Source organism: Dermochelys coriacea, chromosome 4 (assembly GCF_009764565.3).
Source record: "Dermochelys coriacea isolate rDerCor1 chromosome 4, rDerCor1.pri.v4, whole genome shotgun sequence".
In the NCBI taxonomy this organism is placed as follows: Eukaryota; Metazoa; Chordata; order Testudines; family Dermochelyidae; genus Dermochelys; species Dermochelys coriacea.
In genome coordinates, this window is record NC_050071.1 from 81,594,500 (window position 1) to 81,614,470 (window position 19,971).

At 39.1% G+C, this 19,971-nt stretch overlaps 1 protein-coding gene across 4 annotated transcripts in view; it reads left to right on the forward strand.

The window, feature by feature from the left end:
* The window catches only part of TRAPPC11 (trafficking protein particle complex subunit 11), a 43,600-nt gene extending 25,875 nt beyond the window's left edge, over positions 1-17,725 (forward strand). For 3 of the 4 annotated variants that reach the window (XM_038398858.2, XM_038398859.2, XM_043513571.1), the window contains exons 22-30: positions 1,031-1,152; positions 5,202-5,321; positions 6,698-6,763; positions 6,869-7,025; positions 11,939-12,050; positions 12,881-12,972; positions 13,524-13,657; positions 14,601-14,765; positions 16,379-17,725. In XM_038398858.2, coding sequence (XP_038254786.1) covers positions 1,031-1,152; positions 5,202-5,321; positions 6,698-6,763; positions 6,869-7,025; positions 11,939-12,050; positions 12,881-12,972; positions 13,524-13,657; positions 14,601-14,765; positions 16,379-16,423 — 1,013 coding nt within the window. In that variant the 3' untranslated portion in view covers positions 16,424-17,725. Of the gene's footprint in view, positions 1-1,030; positions 1,153-5,201; positions 5,322-6,697; positions 6,764-6,868; positions 7,026-11,924; positions 12,052-12,880; positions 12,973-13,523; positions 13,658-14,600; positions 14,766-16,378 lie in introns of those variants that run through there. The other variant, XM_043513572.1, reaches the window with a different exon arrangement.
* The last annotated feature ends 2,246 nt before the right edge of the window (positions 17,726-19,971 follow it).

The window sequence follows — 19,971 nt, forward strand, 5'->3', positions numbered from 1 at the left end:
CTAGCAAGTTCTAATGACAGAATTACATTTAGATCTAATGTATTTTTCTGCTGGACAACATGGGACCAATCTTGTCCCATTTGAAATTATGGGAGCAGGATTGTGGCCAGTGTTCCTCACAGGGTAACAGTTACATTCCAAGTAGCTTCACATAGTTACACACTGTTAGTTTGGATTTTGAATTCTTGATGTTATACCTATTGATGACAGTAGTGGTTGAGAAATACACTTGGCTTTGTACGGATAACTGCTAAAATGCATTTGTCTATATATTATAATACAAGCTCATGCAGAGTCTAATCCAAAGGCCATAGAAGTGGGAGCCTTCCCACTGATCAACTTCACTGTGGTTTTTCGATCAGATTCATAATGGAGTGTCTGACATCATATCAATGTTCCATCCCCCCCTCCCCCCCCGAGTCTCAAAATTTGATACACAAGGTCATTATGGGTTTGCTGATTACTTGAAAAGAACTATCAAAATTTAATACTTCTGTTATAGGAAAGACGGTTTTCCATGTGACAAGGCATCCATGATATGTAACAGAATGTGACTTCTAAGATTTTTTCATAAGTCATAGTCTTGTAAACCCAGTCAACCCATAACTGAACAAAATTCCCATGAATTTTTACAAATTTGGTCTTGCATATGTTCAGTGTTTTAAAGTATGGAAGACTTGTTCTTTTAAAATTATTGTATTGCAAAATAAAGGATATCTTGTTCACAGCTTGACCCTTATGACTATGAATTGTACATTTCCCACCAACCCCCTTTACCCATTGGCATAGGTTGCTGAAAGGCTATCTGTGTACCCAAAAAAAAAAAAATTTCTTCTGTGATGCATTCATGTTGTAGTTGTGTCTGGCTGCTGCTCATTTGGTTGAGATGTATGTCTGGTAGCAGTGGTGGTGGTTTTCTTTGATGCATACTTTAATATTCATAAATAGTGCCTGCTTGCCACAGTGATGAACACCATATAAATTAACAGAATAACTTTGTGGGTATAAAAACAGAATGTTTGTATCCTAGGGCAAGATGCCAATCTGACTCAGAAAACTCATGTGACCCTTAATGGAACAGAAATCTGTGATGATTCTTATCCAGCATTGCTTCCTGATATCCCTGTAGGAGATTTACAGCCAGGAGAAAAGGTGAATCTAATTACTACCCCCACTCCAATTAGAAAAATGTTTAATAGCTAACTGAAAATGAGCACTGGCTAGTAAGAAGACTTTTTCATACAGATATCAGAAGGACCAGAATTTTTAGTTTCAGATGTGATGATACCTAGTATCTGGGCTTCTATCTAATGCAACAGTCGTTTTATTAAAGGGATGAGCCTTTGACTTCCTCCTTACATTTTAGTTCTATGAGCTAGTTCAATGGAGTGGGTTTGAGGGTGAAGAGATCTAATTAATATAATCCAATGAGGCTGATCTGAACTGTGAATCCTTTAACACAAATACGCAGTTGAGATAACTTTGACGGACAGACAGATTTTTTTTTTTATTAATGTTAAGTTTAAGTACCTGAGCATGCTGAAGAGTCTCACAGAATTGGTAAGGTTGTTGGCAGAGAGTGAACATTAGAGGGATTTCATGTTGTGATATAAAGCTAAAGAGAAGGAATGGGATAAAGGAAATGCTCAATTTTCATTCTGCACTTTGAAAGAGGAGAATGAATTCAGGATGCACTAGTTCTTCTGATGTTGGGTTGACTTTGATGTGCTACATATCATTTAGGAGATTGACTCTAATATTTGCAATCTATCTTCTATAAGTGCACACTGCAAGCACTGTAGACTGTAGTGATAATTTTAGTAGCCTGAGTGCTAAATATAATAAGGATGCAGAGTTGAATGACGTGTATCAATTTTTTTGTGGTGGTGGTGGTAGGAAGGGAGAAGGATTGGGCTCATGAAATGGACAGCAGTTGATGTCTGCTACTGAGAGTAATTTTCTTCGTACATCTTCTCAACACAGAAATGCATTAAAACTCATGTGGTTTGAACTAGGGCTGTCAAACGATTAAAAAAAATTAATTGCGATTAATCGCACTGTTAAACAATAATAGAATACCATTTATTTAAATATTTTTGGATGTTTTCTACATTTTCAAATGTATTCAATTACAACACAGAATACAAAGTGTACAGTGCTCACTTTTTATTTATTTTTGATTACAAGTATTTGCACTATAAAAAAAAATTGCATTTTTCAATTCACCTAATACAAGTACTATAGTGCAATCTCTTTATCATGAAAGTTGAACTTACAAATGTAGAATTATGGGCAAAAAACCAACTGCATTCAAAAATAAAAGTGTAAAATTTTAAGCATGCAAATCCACTCAGTCCTACTTTTTTGTTCATCCAATTGCTCAGACAAACAAGTTTGTTTACGTTTGCAAGAGATAAGGCTGCCCACTTCTTGTTTACTGTGTCATCTGAAAGTGAGAACAGGCATTCTCTTTACGTGCCAGATGCGCTAAAGATTCATATGTCCCTTCATGCTTCCCCACCATTCCAGGGGACATGCTTCCATACTGATGATGGATTCTGTTCGATAACAATCCAAAGTAGTGCAGACTGAAAATGTTCATTTTCGTCATCTGAGTCAGATGCCACCAGCAGAAGGTTGATTTTCTTTTTTGGTGGTTCGAGTTCTGTAGTTTCTGCATTGGAGTATTGCTCTTTTAAGACTTCTGAAAGCATGCTCCACACCTGACCCCTCTCAGATTTTGGAAGGCACTTCAGATTCTTAAACCTTGGGTCAAGTGCTGTAGCTATTTTTAGAAATCTTACATTGGTACCTTCTTTGTGTTTTGTCAAATCTGCACTGAAAGTGTTCTTAAAACAAACAACATGTGCTGGGTCATCAGCCAAGACGGCTAGAATATAAAATATATGGCAGAATGCGAGTAAAACAGAGCAGAGAACATACAATTCTCCCCCGAGGAGAATTATTTTTTTTTAACAAGCGTTATCAGCATGGAACCATGTCCTCTGGAATGGTGGCCAAAGCACGAAGAAGCATACGAAGGTTTAGCATATTTGACACGTAAATACCTTGCAATGCCGCTATAAAAGTGCCATACAAATGCCTGTTCACTTTCAGAGATTCATAGATACTAAGGTCAGAAGAGAGCATTCTGATCATCTAGTCCGACCTCCTGCACAGCACAGGCCACAGAATCTCACCCGCCCACTCCTATGAAAAACCTCACTCATGTCTGAGCTATTGAAGTCCTTAAATCATGGTTCAAAGACTTCAAGGAGCAGAGAAGCCTCCCTCAAGTCAACCATGCCCCATGCTACAGAGGAAGGCGAAAAACCTCCAGGGCCTCTCCAATCTGCCCTGGAGGAAAATTCCTTCCCGACCCCAAATATGGCGATCAGCTAAACCCTGAGCATATGGGCAAGATTCACCAGCCAGATACTACAGAAAATTCTTTCCTGGGTAACTCAGATCCCATCCATCTAATATCCCATCTCAGGGGATTTGGCCTATTTACCCTGAATATTTAAAGATCAATTACTTACCAAAATCCCATTATCCCATCATACCATCTCCTCCATAAACTTATTGAGTAGAATCTTAAAACCAGATAGATCTTTTGCCCCCACCGCTTCCCTTGGAAGGCTATTCCAAAACTTCACTCCTCTGATGGTTAAAAACCTTCGTCTGATTTCAAGTCTAAACTTCCTGGTGGCCAGTTTATACCCATTTGTTCTTGTGTCCACATTGGTGCTGAGCTTAAATAATTCCTCTCCCTCTCCTATATTTATCCCTCTGATATATTTATAGAGAGCAATCATATCTCCCCTCAACCTTCTTTTAGTTAGGCTAAACAAGCCAAGCTCCTTAAGTCTCCTTTCATAATACAAGTTTTCCATTCCTCAGATCATCCTAGTAGCCCTTCTCTGTACCTGCTCCAGTTTGAATTCATCCTTTTTAAACATGGGAGACCAGAACTGCACACAGTATTCTAGGTGAGGTCTCACCAGTGCCTTGTATAACGGTACTAAAACCTCCTTATCCCTACTGGAAATGCCTCTCCTGATGCATCCCAAAACCGCATTAGCTTTTTTCACAGCCATATCACATTGGCAGCTCATAGTCATCCTATGATCAACCAATACTCCAAGGTCCTTCTCCTCTTCCGTTACTTCTAATTGATGCGTCCCCAACTTATAGCTAAAATTCTTGTTATTAATCCCTAAATGCATAACCTTACACTTCTCACTATTAAATTTCATCCTATTACTATTACTCCAGTTTACAAGGTCATCCAGATCCTCCTGTATAATATCCCGATCCTTCTCCGAATTGGCAATACCTCCCAGCTTTGTATCATCTGCAAACTTTATTAGCACACTCCCACTTTTTGTGCCAAGGTCAGTAATAAAAAGATTATTGTAAATAAGAAGAGGGCAGCATTATTTCCATGTAAACAAACTTTCTTGTCTTAGCGACTGGCTGAACAAGAAGTAGGACTGAGTGAACTTTGCTTTGTTTTTGAGGGCAATTATGTAACCCCCTTTTTAAAAAAAAAAAAAAAAATCTACATTTGTAAGTTGCACTTTCAGTACAGAGATTGCACTACAGTACATGTATGAGGTGAATTGAAAAATACTATTTCTTTATCACTTTTACAGTGCAAATATTTGTAATCAAAAATAATGTATGCTTTGATTTCAATTATAACACAGAATATAGTATATATGAAAATGTAGAAAAACATCCAAAATATTTAATAAATTTCAATTGGTATTCTATTGCTTAAGCGTAAGATTAAAACTGCAATTAATCACCATTAACTTTTTGTAATGGTGATTAATTTTTTTGTTAATCGCGTGAGTTATCTGTGATTAATCGACAGCCCTAGTTTGAACTAATAGCTAGTAAATCATAAGCTTGTTATGGCAAATGATGCTTAGTAATGGCTCCAGCCTACTACTGTAAATAGCAGGAGAACATGAGTAATGGAATGGCCAGAGCAGTGCTACTCTTCTATTGGTGTCACACTTTATGCTGCCAGTAGCCAGTGCTGAAGACAAGCAATTGTTGTCCATTGTGGTTCCCCTAGTCTTTGTTAAGTGAGGTACACTAAATGAATGAAAGGGCAGCTCTGGACCTGGTGGTTGCATTTTGAGTACTATTTAACATCTTTCATCTAATTTCATCTTTATATTTTACAGCTGGAAAAAGCAGTATACATTCGTTGTGGAACAGTTGGTACCAGGATGTTTCTGGTCTATGTTTCCTATTTAATCAGTGCTACTGTTGAGGAAAAAGAGATAATCTGCAGGTGCCACAGGGTATGATGTACTGAGTTCAGCACTTTGGAATGACTCTTCGTTTCATGTTAGTTAATATATGAAATGATTAAGGGATTCGGATTATTTGTTTGTGATTTTAAGAGCAAGCCTAATTTCAACGGTATCCATAGTAGAATAGTACTAAATGGATTAATTAGATAATGTTGCCAAATATATTTAAAATGTATTCACTTTCATACTCATAAAATGTACATCCTATCCAAAATAAGGTGGAAATGCAGCACATAGGGCAGTCATATGAGATTGTGTAAAAGAGAAACCCATAATTTAGCTTCTGCCCTCGGGGAAATGCTTAGCCCAGGGGTAATATGGTTGCTTTCTGAGTAAAGTGAAGCATACACCATGTTGCCTTGATAGATAATTCCCTATACAAAGCCCGAAATCTATATGGGCCATCTTGCGGAAATGTTGCTTTTTTGACAACTGCTATTGAAAGAGGAAAGGTTTGAGGGGCAGGATTGGAGGGATAAAGAAGAATAAATGGACACAAGAAGCAATATTTTTGAGGTGATCCAACTTCTGGCAAGTGTAGAAGAATATAAAATCATATTGTTCCTTAAACTTAATGTTGCACCAGCAGAGTTTTATATCTGGAATAGTTCCATGTACTGGTGCTATCACTGAACCTTAGAGGGACACTGTCGAACTGAAATTTTTTTAATCCAGGAAAAAGTGAAAAATAGTTTCTTGTTCCATAGTCACCAGCCAATTTTTGTTTTCAAAAACAATTTTCCTACTTCTGAAAAGCTTTTTTCCCTCCCATGTTGATGTCTTAAGTACTCGGAGTAAAACTGTACAAATAAAATAAATTAGTTTCTCTCATCTCTTAGATGTTCCTTGTAACAGATTGTCATAATTACTGTGGGAGAGGGAGGAATGTTTGGACCAAAGTGCGGTGTTTTGCTTTTGTTTTAAGTTGACAGTGACCCTTCGTGTTTAAATTTATTGTAGGGAATTTTATTGAGAATAGGTATGGTATCAACATTTTATTTTACACTTTATTTAATTCAGTTTCAAACATGACATATTTAATGAATTAATAATCAGCATCATTTTTTCTTAGAACTGTATAGCTTATAAGGGAATAAAATGCCTAGGCATTTTTTGTCTCTAGTTGAATGAGCATCTTCACAAGTATATCCAAGAGAGGAAAAGCATTGACTTCTGCAGTCACCAATAGCCATAGCTGCTTTGTCTGCCCATCCTTTAGGGGAGAGCCAAAGCAGATGATGTCCTGGAGAGGGCTGGGGCAGGTGGTGATGAATTCAGTCCCCTGTAATATTAACTTCTTACCTGTAATCTGATGTCAATATCTAGATTTGAAATTTAATACAATCTTTTCCCCCTCCATGCAGGATGAAACTGTAACTATAGAAACTGTATTTCCCTTTGATGTTGCTGTTAAATTTGTTTCTTCAAAGGTATGTGTTTAGAAAATTGATTGACGTATCGTAGAATCATAACAATCTGAGTAAACCAAATTTGACCACTAAAATATTGACACATTCTTTCTCTTCTCTTGGTAGTTTGAACATTTAGACAGAGTCTTTGCAGACATACCCTTTTTACTGATGACAGACATTCTGAGTGCTTCACCTTGGGCTCTCACTATTATAAATAGCCAGCTACAACTTTCGGCTTCCATGGTACCAGTAGACCAACTGGAATCTTATGTGGAGAATGGTGAGAATTTAGATTATTCTTTCTTCTTACATAAGATTTTTTGAGGAGAATGGAGTGGAAATGGGGAAGAAATACATTTTAATACCTTATTGACAAATTCATTTGTCGTTTCTCTAAGTTATTTGAAGTAATGTTAGCACTTTGAGCTGAACTCACAAAGGGGGAAAAAAATTAAAGTTAAAGGTGAAACTCTGTATCCTATTCAGCTGTTCCTGGTTATTTGGTATGGAGAAGCATGGAAAAATCTGACTTTATACAGTGGCAGATCTGAATTGGATTAGAGGCATTTGACAGTTTTTGGCTTTCATGTACTACATATGCCTCTATAGAATGAAATATAAACAAGTCCATACATAGGATTACACACATGAATGAAATAGTGTGTGAATCTATTCAGACTCACCTAGGAAGAATATGCAAGAAGTTTCTCCATTCTGTATGGAATACTGCCTTATTAGAATAGCTTGTAATTAAACAATAATGTTCTCCATCCTTCTGAGGCAGAAAGATAAATTGAGGACTGTGCAGTAGAGCATTCAAAAATGTTGACTGCAATTTTTGATTGGAAAATGTTGATTTCATGGAATCAATGTTGAAACTTTCAACAGAAACCCAGCTGGCAGGCCAGCCCACCCCATCTGCCAACCAGTTTCCCCAGCTCCCCGCACAGCCCACTTGGCTGGTTGCTGGAGAGCAGTGGCTTCCATGGTTCACAGCTCAGCCAGGACTCCCTGTCTGGCTCCCAAGGTAGTTAAGGAAGCTAGCTTCCCTGGAAGCCTGGCAGCCCTGGCTCCTGTGGCTTTTTATTTTATTTTTAAATTATTTACTTTTTAAGTAGCTGGTGTTTTTTAGTACCCTGAATGCATGTCTGTCTTTGAACAAGAAAATACAATAAGTGCTCTAAATAGCAGCAGCTGTTAATAATTTTAAAAATAAAACTGAACTAATTTAAAAAAAAAACAGTTAAAAATAAGATAAAATATGAAAAGCCCTTTTAAAATTTTGGTTAGAAACTTCCAAAACAAACCAGTTTGTGCCCCTCCCCCCAAAACAAACAAACAAACCTTCTGCAGAAAATGTCAAAATTTCTACTTTAGGGTTTGAAACCGAACAAAAATATTTCAAATTTTTTTCATTTACAGCAGAAAGGGATACCTGAGTCTTAATCAGCTGTACTGTGCAGTTTACTCTTTTGAATGTGACTTTGAGGTTCTGTTTGCTCTGTGTAGATTTTAGAGATTCCATGGTTCTGTTCAGAAGGTTCTCTATCGTCTGTCAAATCATCATATTTCTGTGACCCTGTCACAGGGCAGGGCTTCTCCCCAGCTTCCAAGCACATACTGCCCAGTCTCCTTTAAGATGGTTTATTTTCTTAAAACAAACAAAAGTCTTTTAACTCACTCCTTTGCCTCACACTTCAGGGTCACTCATCCTCTGGTGCTCCTGGCAGCTTCCCAATCTTAGGCCATGTCTGTACTACAAACTTATGTTGACACAAGTTACGTCGGCATAAAGCTGCTGCAGTTAGTGCGTTGCTTGTGTGTATGTATGCTTTGCTCGTTGTGTCAGCGGTGCGTGTACTCACCAGTTGTTCTTGTATTAAAGCATCATGGATAGGTATCCCAGTATGCAACCTGCGACCATCTAGCACACAGTCTTTTGGGAAGTCTTCTCAATGCATGGTGGGGCTGAAAGCAGTTGCACTGGGTGACTGGGAGCATGAGGTCAAATTTCCAGTTTGCAACTGTCTCCATCCCCCTAATGTCCTCTGTACCCATAATTTTCATGCCTTATTTCAAAATTCCACAAACCTGTGGGGGCCTCCTTGCTTTCTCTACAACAGAAGCATGGAGCTTGCACAGCTCTGCACTATTGTTCTGAGCATTGAAACACAGCGCATGTGATCCTGCAGTATTTTCAGAGTTGCAAGAAGAACTGAATAAGTGGGGAACATAATGATTTCTTGTAGGACAGATTGCTGTAGGACATAGCAAGAACAAACTCAAGGTTGTTTGTGGCATTCACAGAGAAGCTGCAGATGATGAAACACCACTTCTGGGCCTTGGAAACAAGCACTGACTAGTGGGATTGTGTTGTCATTCAGGCTTGGGATGACGAGCAATGGCTGCAGAACTTTTCAGATGCACAAGGCAACATTCCTGGATCTGTGGGCTGAGCTTCCAGCCCTCCAGTGCAGGGACTGAAAATAAGAGCTGTGCTGACAGTGGATAAGTGAGTGGTGATTGCGGTGTGGAAACTTGAAACACCAGATTGATTCCAGACTGACCAGTAACAGTTTGGAGTTGGGAAATCCACCGTGGGAGCCACTGTCATGCAAATGTGCAGGGCCAATAATCACTTCCTGCTGCACAGGACTGTGATTCTCAGCAATGTAAAGGACATAGTGGATAGATTTGTAGCAGTGGGGTTCGCGAACTGCGGTGGAGCAATAGATGGCACTTGTATCCCTATTTTGGCAAAAAATTACCTTGCAACAGAGTACATCGATATAAAGGGCTACTTTTCTATGGTTATGCAAGCACTGGTGGATCACCGGGGACGCTTGACCAATGTCCGTCTGGGCTGGCCAGGGAAGGTGCATAAGGCTCACATCTTTAAGAACACAGGACTGTTCAGAAAGCTGCAAGGAGGAACTGTTTCTCAGCTGGCAGATTGCTGTTGGGAATGTTGTTGAAATGCCAGGATCACTATTGGCATTTCAGCATTCCCAACAGTAATCTGCAGCCTACCTGTTGCTTGCCTGGCTTATAAAGCCATACGCCAGCCACCTTGACAGCACCAAGGGAACAATTCAACTACCAGCTCAGCAGGTGCAGAATGTTCTGAATGTTCAGAATGACTGCTGAATGTTCTTTTGGTCGATTGACTGGACGCTGGCATGGTTTATGCACAAGATTTGGACCCCAGTGAGAAAAATATCCCAATGGTAATAGCTGCCTGCGTTGTCCTGTGTAATATTTGTGAAGCCAAGGGGGAAACCTTTCCACTGGGTTGGAGACCTATATGATTCTTGGGCAGTAGAGTTCACAATGGCAACAAAGCAGTCAGTCTGGGGCATTGTGGGAAAGCTGCTGGAGGACTGTTGGGGTCAACACAGGTACAGGGTAAGGTACTCCGCTTAACGTTGTAGTTAAGTTCCTGAAAAATGCGACTTTAAGCGAAACAATGTTAAGCAAATCCAATTTCCCATCAGAATTAATGTAAATGGGCGGGGTTAAGTTCCAGGGAAATTTTTTTCACCAAACAAAAAAATTATATAATATGTATATTTTCTCTCTAAGTTTTAAACAATTTTAATGCTGTACACAGCAACGATGATTGTGAAGCTTGGTTGAGTTGTGGAGTCAGAGGGTGGGATATTTCCCAGGGAATGCCTTACTGCTAAATGATGAACTAGCAATTGGCTGAGCCCTCCAGGGTTAACACATTGTTGTTAATGTAGCCTCACACTCTACAAGGCAGCACAAATGGAGGGAGAGGGGAGACAGCATTGCAGACGGAGACATACCCTTTGTGTGTGTGTGTGTGTGCGCGTGCGCGCGAGAGAGAGAGAGAGAGAGAGAGAGATGTGCATTGCTCCTTTAAGTACGCTGACACTACACTCCAAGTACATTGCCTTTAAAAAGATGAGGAAGTTGAGACAGCAGCTGCAGCCAGCTCTCTCTGTCCTGAGCCCTCTTGTGTTGCTCACCTGCTCTATATGGAGAAGGGGTGAGCAGGGGGGAGGGGGACACCCTGACATTAGTCCCTCTTTTTCCCCCACCTCCCCTGCACAGCAAGCAGGAGGCTCGCGGGAGCAGCTCCAAGGCAGAGGGCAGGAGCAGCACATGGCAGTGGGGAGAGGGACAGCTGAACTTCTGGCAGTTGATAGCCTGCTGGGCACCTGTTGCACGGGGAACTTAGAGGGGCTGCTGGTCCACCCTGGTTCCAACCCCCCACCAGCTAGCTGCAACGGGCTGCTCTTCCTACAAGCTGTGGACAAAGCAGGTGGCTGCCAAACAACATTATACGGGAGCATTGCACAACTTAAAACGAGCATGTTCCCTGATTGATCAGCAATGAAACAACGTTAACCGGGGTGACTTTAAGTGTGGAGTTACTGTACTGCAGTGTCTGTGTGCTGTGTTGATCTCTGTATATTAACCTTGGCACAATGCTGCTCGGGGAGGTGGTGTTACTATATCAGCATAAGAGGCCACTTACATCAGTGGGAGACGCATCTAAGTGTAGACACGTGCACAAGGCACCTTACTTCACCCTAACTAAGCCTGATCTACGCTACAAAGTTAGGGTGAGGTAAGGTGCCTTGTGCATGTGTCTACACTTAGATGTGTCTCCCACTGATGTAAGTGGCCTCTTATGCTGACATAGTAACACCACCTCCCCAAGCAGCATTGTTAGTTTAGCTCTGCTCCCTTCCTGGGGCGTCTCAGAGCACCTAGCCTCTTGCACCAGGGACCCACCACTGGAGTTACTTCCACTCCACTGTGGCTTCCCTTAAAAGGCACAACCTGTCTCGGTCACTCTTCCTCCCCCTCTCATTTCCTGCCTTTATAGGTCCAGGTGTAGCCCAGCCCCTTTTAATTGGCTGGATTGGGCTCACTTGCTGTACACGGGCACTGGGCCTACCTCTACTCACAGGGACCGCGTACCATGTTGCAGGCCCCAATTCTGTGCTGTCTGAGCACCTTATTATCTCTGTTTTCATGTACAGTTTGTGAATTAGTTGGGGATCCCTCAGATTGTATATATTGCATATATACAGTACCTTTATTCCTAAAATTTATAAATAATCTGTATGTATTACTAATTTTAGTTTTTCAGATCTGGATGGTTTCTGTGCTAATTTTCAGTGTCTTTTACTTTAAAATTAAACAGAATATTGCTGATAGTTGTTTTGCAGACAGGCGAGAGTGCTAGCGAATGCTTTTGCCTTCAGTGTCCACCAGTTACTAATGGCCAAAGTGGAGTGGCTACCGGACGTTATGTAATCTCCTGGAAAAGGTAGGGATTCCTTGTCTGGTTATTTTTAAAGCAGTTCATGACTTTTCGTAGGATGGGAGGGATAGGGAGGATATGTTTTTTGCTTTTTCTTCTTCCCTTACTGATCCTCGCAGTGGCATCGTCTTGGGTGAAAGCGGTAAGAGCAATTTTTAAAAATGTGCGTACTGCTGAAATTGCATCTAAATGGTGATATTTAAATTTGTATTAAGTTTTCAATTGTGTGATCTCCTACACTAATTCTTCAAAAAGAAAAGGAGTACTTGTGGCACCTTAGAGACTAACAAATTTATTAGAGCATAAGCTTTCGTGAGCTACAGCTCACTTCATCGGATGCTGAGCTGTAGCTCACGAAAGCTTATGCTCTAATAAATTTGTTAGTCTCTAAGGTGCCACAAGTACTCCTTTTCTTTTTGCGAATACAGACTAACACGGCTGCTACTCTGAAACTAATTCTTCAGTTTTCTAAAGCCAACGATGTGGGGAGGGGAGGAAGAAAGACAAGTTAAAGAACACTTCAGCTGTATAAAAAGTAATGTTTTAAATGGTCAAACGGAAAAAATAAATGACCCTAATGTTTTTCCCACCTCAATCAATATGTGGGTTTGTTTTTAGAGCAGATATTGTAAGGTACATCTGTCTTCTCTAGATTTTAACATCTTTTTTACAAGATCATTGTAATAAAAACATTCAGCTAACACTTTTCACCTTTTTGAAGTGTTAGGATTGCTGTAATTATTGCTTGTTTGCTGCTTGATCCCAGTATTCTGTTGGCTTAGTGACTTAATGTCAAGAATATAAGTGGAGTCTACATGTGGTGTTTCCTTTGATAGGAGATCAGCTGTGGAAAGTGTACCTGTGGTTTGTACTGTGATCACTCTACCACATGTGATTGTAGAGAGCATCCCACTTCATGTTAATGCAGGTAATATTAACATTCATGAAATATTTAGCTCTGGGCTGCATGCATGGAGTGTTCACTCAAGGCCATGAAACCCCATAAGTACGTCTCAGAGCAGAATGTGATCCATAGGCACACATTTGTCCTTTATTGCCACAGACTTGAGGTGACCATATTTCTCCTGTAAGAACAGGGCTGGAAGGGAAAGCCCTCCCCATGCAGTACCTGCCCTTTCTCTAGTTATTCTAATCCATACTTGTACTCCTCCTTCACCCCCTCAATTAGTGCAAATTAGTGATATTGTGATGCATAGAACTAGTATTGTAACAGTAATTTCTGATATCTTTCATTGCTTTCTAATGTTAAAGCTGATTCTGTTATATTTGAAAACTTATAACATTAATGATTTGTTCCTGAAACTTTTGATCAGATTTACTACAGATAATTAGTTTTGTGCCACTTTTTGCAGACCTTTCTACTTTTATTGAGTCAGACTTGGTTTTTGTATGAAACAAAGACATTTATTTACATATCAGATTATGTAACCTTTATATTCATTCCCTTTGTCTCCAAAGATCTGCCATCATTTGGTCGAGTCAGAGAATCCTTGCCTGTCAGATATCACCTGCAAAACAAGACCAGTTTAGTCCAGGATGTGGAAATATCAGTGGAGCCAAGCGATGCCTTCATGTTTTCAGGTCTTAAACAGGTACAGATTGTCCTCTTTATCACTACTGCATGATGATACTTTTCACACCACTGTTAAACTATTCTAATAGACTTCAACATACTCTTTAGATTAGTGGTTTTCAACCTTTTTTTTTTATTTGTGAACCCCTAAAAAAATTTCTAATGGAGGTGTGGATCCCTTTGGCAATCTTAGACATAGTCTTTGGACCCCAAGTTTTGGAAACCACTCTTCTGTGGTAACAACAATCTTTTGCAGACCCCTTAGATATAGTCTGCAGAGTTCCCACAGTCCGCCAACCACAGGTTGAAAACTACTGCTTTAGACTGTATTTAAAAATTAAATGTTTACTGTAAAACAGGAAAATAAATATTAAAAACAAATTAGTTGCAACTGTATTCAGAACAAATCTGTCTCCCAGCTCCGTTAAATTTCTATCTACCAAAACAAGGCTTGTGAAATTTACATCAAGTGACTTAGAAAGAAACACAGTACACTATGTAACAAATATGGGCAACCCTAAATGAATGGTAGACTTTCAAATGTTACCTTGTGATAACCTATTAGCTTACTATCAACTCTGTTATAGATCAAATTACCCTAGAGTTATTTAGTAAATACTCATCCTTAAGACCTGGTGAACTGAAGAATGAGCAATACATCTGGAGAAACATGCACATCCAAAGCTTGCTTCTTTTTTTTTTTAATCTTAGGATGACTGAAAATAAGTCATCTTAGGAGTATCTAGTTATGACTTTCTGGATAGGCGAAGGACATTCATATTGATCATATGATACAGTGTGTGCAGTTGGGTAGAAAAGAGAGTTGTAATATTTTGAATAATGTGTTTTTTAGTCAAACCGATTTAAAGTAAATATTTAAAAGAATTATTTTTAACTTTGGAGTGTTCAAATGTTTAATGTATGTAAACAGCTTTCTTTCCTGGAATTATTTATGACTTTAGATACGATTGCGAATCCTTCCTGGCACACAGCAGGAAATGTTATATAACTTCTACCCTCTCATGGCTGGATATCAGCAGTTACCATCTCTTAATATCTTGCTGCGGATCCCAAACTTCACTAATCAGTTGCTCAGACGATTCATACCAACGCACATTTTTGTAAAGGTAAGGTTCTAATGGAGGCTTTTGGCCCCTTTATAACAAATGAATTCTTTCGAACTTACTTGGGAATTATTTTGCTTTTGAGAACTGCAAACCCCAGCTCTACATTAGCAGATTAACTGAATGGACAGTTAACTATGAGAGCAGGCTAGTCTTGCTTTAAGATTGCACAGAAACATGCTGTGTGTACATGGAGATGGTGGACTTCACTGGGGCGCTGTGTGGGTTGCAGCAATCTGCTCAGGCACGACCAGTGCTGGACCTGGGCTCTATATGAGCAACAGGCACTTTGCTCTTAAAACCATCCAGCATTACTGCTATCTTCCTGGTCACAGGATATCCATTTTGCAGAAACATTTGGATAATATCTTGTGACTAGAAGGATAATAGTCATTCAATTTTAAAGCTTCAATTAAAATTCTGTCTGCATTTGAGTATTGGTAGAGCTGCATTTGGTTAGAATATTTCCAAGTTTTCATTTATTATCTGTCACCCATCTTATATTTATATTACTCAAGGTGAGAATTTGATTGCAGAAAGTGAAGTGTGGGTGTTCATCATGTGATGGGTTTTAGGGTTTTGTGGGGTTCCAGAATATTTCTGAACCTAAGTTACTATTAGAGATAGAAGATCTAAGTGCAAATGAAACTTATGATGAGACTTTTTCTACAATGTTGCAGCTACTCAGATATTATGAATACCTTGGGATGAAACGCAATTTTCAATCATATCATGCCAAACAGGTTTTATGCAATCTTTCTGGCCCTTTCTCACTTATTTTAAAGCATTTTACCCAAAAACAATGCTAGCTAGCTAGCCTTGTCTTTCCTTTACAGGATCTTGTGTTAACCTTTCTATTGGAGAAGCCTGAAGCGTTCCTTTGTGTCTTTTGAGAAAGGGTTGTTCTAACATCTATAATCCTCTCTGTTCCCTGCCACAGGCTTTGCTTCCTCACATTTTACTGCAGCTAAGAGGGCTGGGTGGAACTTTATTATTTATACACACTGTCAGTCAAGTCTTCTCCTAGATCAGTCCATCAGACTTGCCGTTAGGTTCAACACAAAGGTCTGCTCCCTCCAGGCGAAAGGAGTCCTGAGCATTTACAAGAGAACCTCCCTAGGTTTTTAATTCCTTCCTCTCTTCTTCGGGGTCATCCAAATCCAACATTCGTGTGTGCTCCTATGCACAGCTATGCTTTCCTCTTAAAATACTCCTTTTCCCAGGGACCCTGCCTTCATTTTATCTAGAACCTTCTGGGGCTGTTTCCTGCTTCATGCATGCATGTATTTATCATCAGCATCATTATCAACATAACTTTTGTATTGCATCAGTATCCAGAGAGTCCAGTCAGGGTCAGGCCCTATGCTAGGTGCTACAAGACATATATAAAGATATGGCTCCTGCCCTGAAGAGCTTATGGAGGCAGTTGGGAGAGTTAGAAGACTTGAATGTAGATAACATCACAATATTTTGTGCTGCCATTAGAAATACTTTGAAGCTAGGAAAGATACAGCACTGATTATACATTGTAGCATCCTGTTTATTTATGATGATGTTGCTAGATGAATTTCATAACCATATATAATCTTTATATTGACTCTTCTTTTTCTTTAAAGCCACAAGGTCGACAAGCTGATGATACTTCTATCGCAGCTGCATAACTGAAAACATGGACTTATGCACTAGAAGGAAATGAGATGTTGCACAGAATGTATAAAATTTTGCTCTTTGAACCATAGCTTTGGTCAAACTTTATGAATTAAACTTTTATTTTTAAATTACAATTATGACAGCTATCAGCAGAACTAATGTTTAAACATTTAGTTTTTCATAAACTTTCACTAATGAATAAATATACGGAATAAGTTGGTGCTCTGTTTAACATGAACATTCATTCTCTTGAAGTTAATTTCATGAATGTTAAATGCTTTTAAGAAGTAGTATTACATTGAATGTCTTGAGAATGAAAATGAAGAAAACCAAGTTCACTTGCCCAAAAAAGAGAAGTGCCACTTTCTTCATTAATGATGGCTTGAGGTGCAATGTCTGTGCTTTTTGTTACCAGGATTTACAGCATTGAAAGTGATCATATCTGATAAATTTATTTTTTTGCCATTTATATTCAGAGGGTAGAACAGTACGCAGCAGCCTGGACTCTAATCTATAAATGACTTACTGCTACAGATGGAACTGTTGGCATTGAGTGGCTTCCTAATGCGTTAAGCAGTGTCATTAATTTAAAAGGCTCTCTTTTTACCAGGAGAACTGTACTTCAAAATGTTTCACTCGGCAGTGACTAGTCAGTAAAATATGGAGTCTTTGTGAGCAGTTTCATTAATTACAGTTGTACTATCCAACATTAACCTGAAATGGTTTGAATTGTTAAAAATGCACTGCTTCCAGGTTAAAGAAACGTTTTGACAGTATTCTGCTATGTCAGTTTAGAGGTACATCCTTGTGTAGCTTCACAAGCTGGTATTTAAAATATTCACAGTAAATCATGTAAATAAAAACTATGTTGTGAAATCTTCCATTGTTTAACTTTCTAAATAGTTAAATTAAAGAAGTGAATTTTGATCTCCTGGAAATTTTCATATTTATTGTCCAAGTGAAGTTATATTAAACGACTTATTGTAACTGAATATTTGTGAAACTGAGCTGAATGTGTTTATTTCCCAGTTATATTGATTTGTATGTAATGGATAACTGTCTAGTGTGGCCCAGTGGCTTAGGGGATAAGATTCTGGACTTGATTCTCTTTTATGTCTGCCTTCAGTATCCTTTATGACAGAGATTCTCAAATTTTTCTTATTGCATACCCCCTTCCAGATCTACCAGCTGCCCACATATCCCTACGCTTTTCATCACTGATATTGTGTGTTCTTAACACTACCTGTCTTTAGCCATCTGTCCATATTTCACCATTATGTACAGATATAGTTATAGTGTGACATACTCAACTGGGGGGGAAAAAAAAACACAAAAAACCCCTAACAGAGTTCCGAGTTCAAGTAGGCTTGACTGTTGCTGGGCAACTGAACCTGCGTGTACAATGATTGGAGGTGAGGGCTCTGTACATCAGTGCTCTGTATTTCAGTGTTGTCATTGCTATGTCTTGAAGTAAATTACCATATTTTAGATAACTAGTTCCCACACAGCGGTAAAGCTCATCTGAGTAGACTATTATGAAAATTCAATACATAAAGTAATTCATAAATAAAAGCCACCATTACACAATTTCTCCTGCTTACCACTCCTCCCCCCAAGATGTCTCGCGTACCCGCAGGGGTACAAGTACCACAGTTTGGGAACCCCTGTTTTAGGGGACCAACCCTTAACGTTATTCAGACACAAACTATAGTGAAGCCAGTAAAAGTTTTTGCTTGTAAGGACTTCAGCATCTAGCCCTAGATGGCTGATTTTGAGTGTGGCGGTAGGAGATTGAAGGAAGTTGTATACCACCCACTTTTCAGAGCTGAGTATACCATTTCTGTGGCATGCATACGAGGCTGTAGGAAGGTTGTTGGTTATTGGCATGAAGGAGAAGAGGGCTGCAAATACTATTGGTCTCTTTCACTCTTCTCTTCCCTGATGCTTTCAGTTGCGTTTTATCCTGTAGTAAAATAGAGTTAAAATGCCTATTCAGGTGGCTGGTGTCCAGCATTTGCCTCCAGAAGTGCACCTTTCTACTTTTTATTTTTTTTAAATAGAAGTGAAACATACTTTGCCCTGAGGCTTCTATGCTATGCTACCTTTTCTAAAAGTGTTTAAAAGTAGGTTTCAAAGTAGCAGCCGTGTTAGTCTGTATTCGCAAAAAGAAAAGGAGGACTTGTGGCACCTTAGACTAACAAATTTATTTGAGCATAAGCTTTCGTGAGCTACAGCTCACTTCATCGGACAGCTATAAAATAGAGAACTGAGATACCTTTCCTATGTAACATTCTAATAGTAAATTATGATGACTTGTATCCTTTTGAAAGGATACAGGGTATGTGCATGGGTATTTAAACACCTTTTCTCAATTCCAACAACTTGAAATATGTCTAGGAACAGTGCAGATTACCATCTCTTATCAAATAAATTAGGCAAAATTATAGGAAGGGTATATTGAAGTACAACTTATAATGAACATTATATAGTTAACAGTAATAAACTAACCAGAAATGTGAACTTGTAATATACACTGTGTAGGAAAAACTACCCAAGAATTGTATTTCCCTACCCATTGTTCATATTTTTCTCTTTTCTCCCTTCCCCCTTTTTCCTCTTCCCCTTCTCCCCCTCCCGCTCCAAAGTTATCACTTTGGTTGGTTTGATTCTACTCAGACTAAACACCGCAGAGCAAGGATCTTGTTTTATTTGCCCGTATGGCACCAGGCATGTTGTGCTACAAAAATAAGAGCAAACAAAATCATTCAGCATGGGAGAACAGCCACAGTAAGGATACCTAAGTGATTAAAGGGGACTGTTACTGAGTCATGGGACTGTAAAATGCTGAAGGCTGTGCAGGGGAATTATATATACCCACACCCTATAGGAGCCTTTGAGAATTAATATACATAAGGTGTCATTGTCATAGATTCCGAGGCCAGAAGGCACCATTGTGATCATCCCGTTTGACATCCTGTATAACACAGGCCCTAAAACTTTTCCAGAATAATTACTGCAACAGATCTTATATTTTGATTTAAAATTTTGATTTAAAAATGGTTAGTGATGGAATCCACCCCAACCCTTGGTAAATTGTTCCCATGTTTAATTACTCTGTTAAAAATTTACCTTATTTCCAGGTTGAATTTGTCTTGCTTCAGTTCCAGCCATTGGATTGTGTTATACCTTTCTCTGTCAGATTAAAGAACCCATTATTAAATATTTGTTCCCTATGTAGGCAGTTAGACTGTAATCAAGTCATCCCTTAATCTTTGTTATGCTAAATCGATTAAGGCCTTTGAGTTTTTCACTATAAGGGCATGTTTTCTAATCTTTCAATCCTTCTCATTTCTCTTCTCTGGACCCTCTCCAATGTACTAACATCCTTCTTGTATTTTGTACACCGGAACAGGACACAGTATTCCAGCAGTGGTCACACCAGTGCCATATATAGAGATGTAAAATAACCTCTCTACTCCTACTCAAGAGTCCCCTATTTATGCATCCCAGGGTCACATTAGTTCTTTTGGCTACAGTATCACACTGGGAGTTTGTTCAG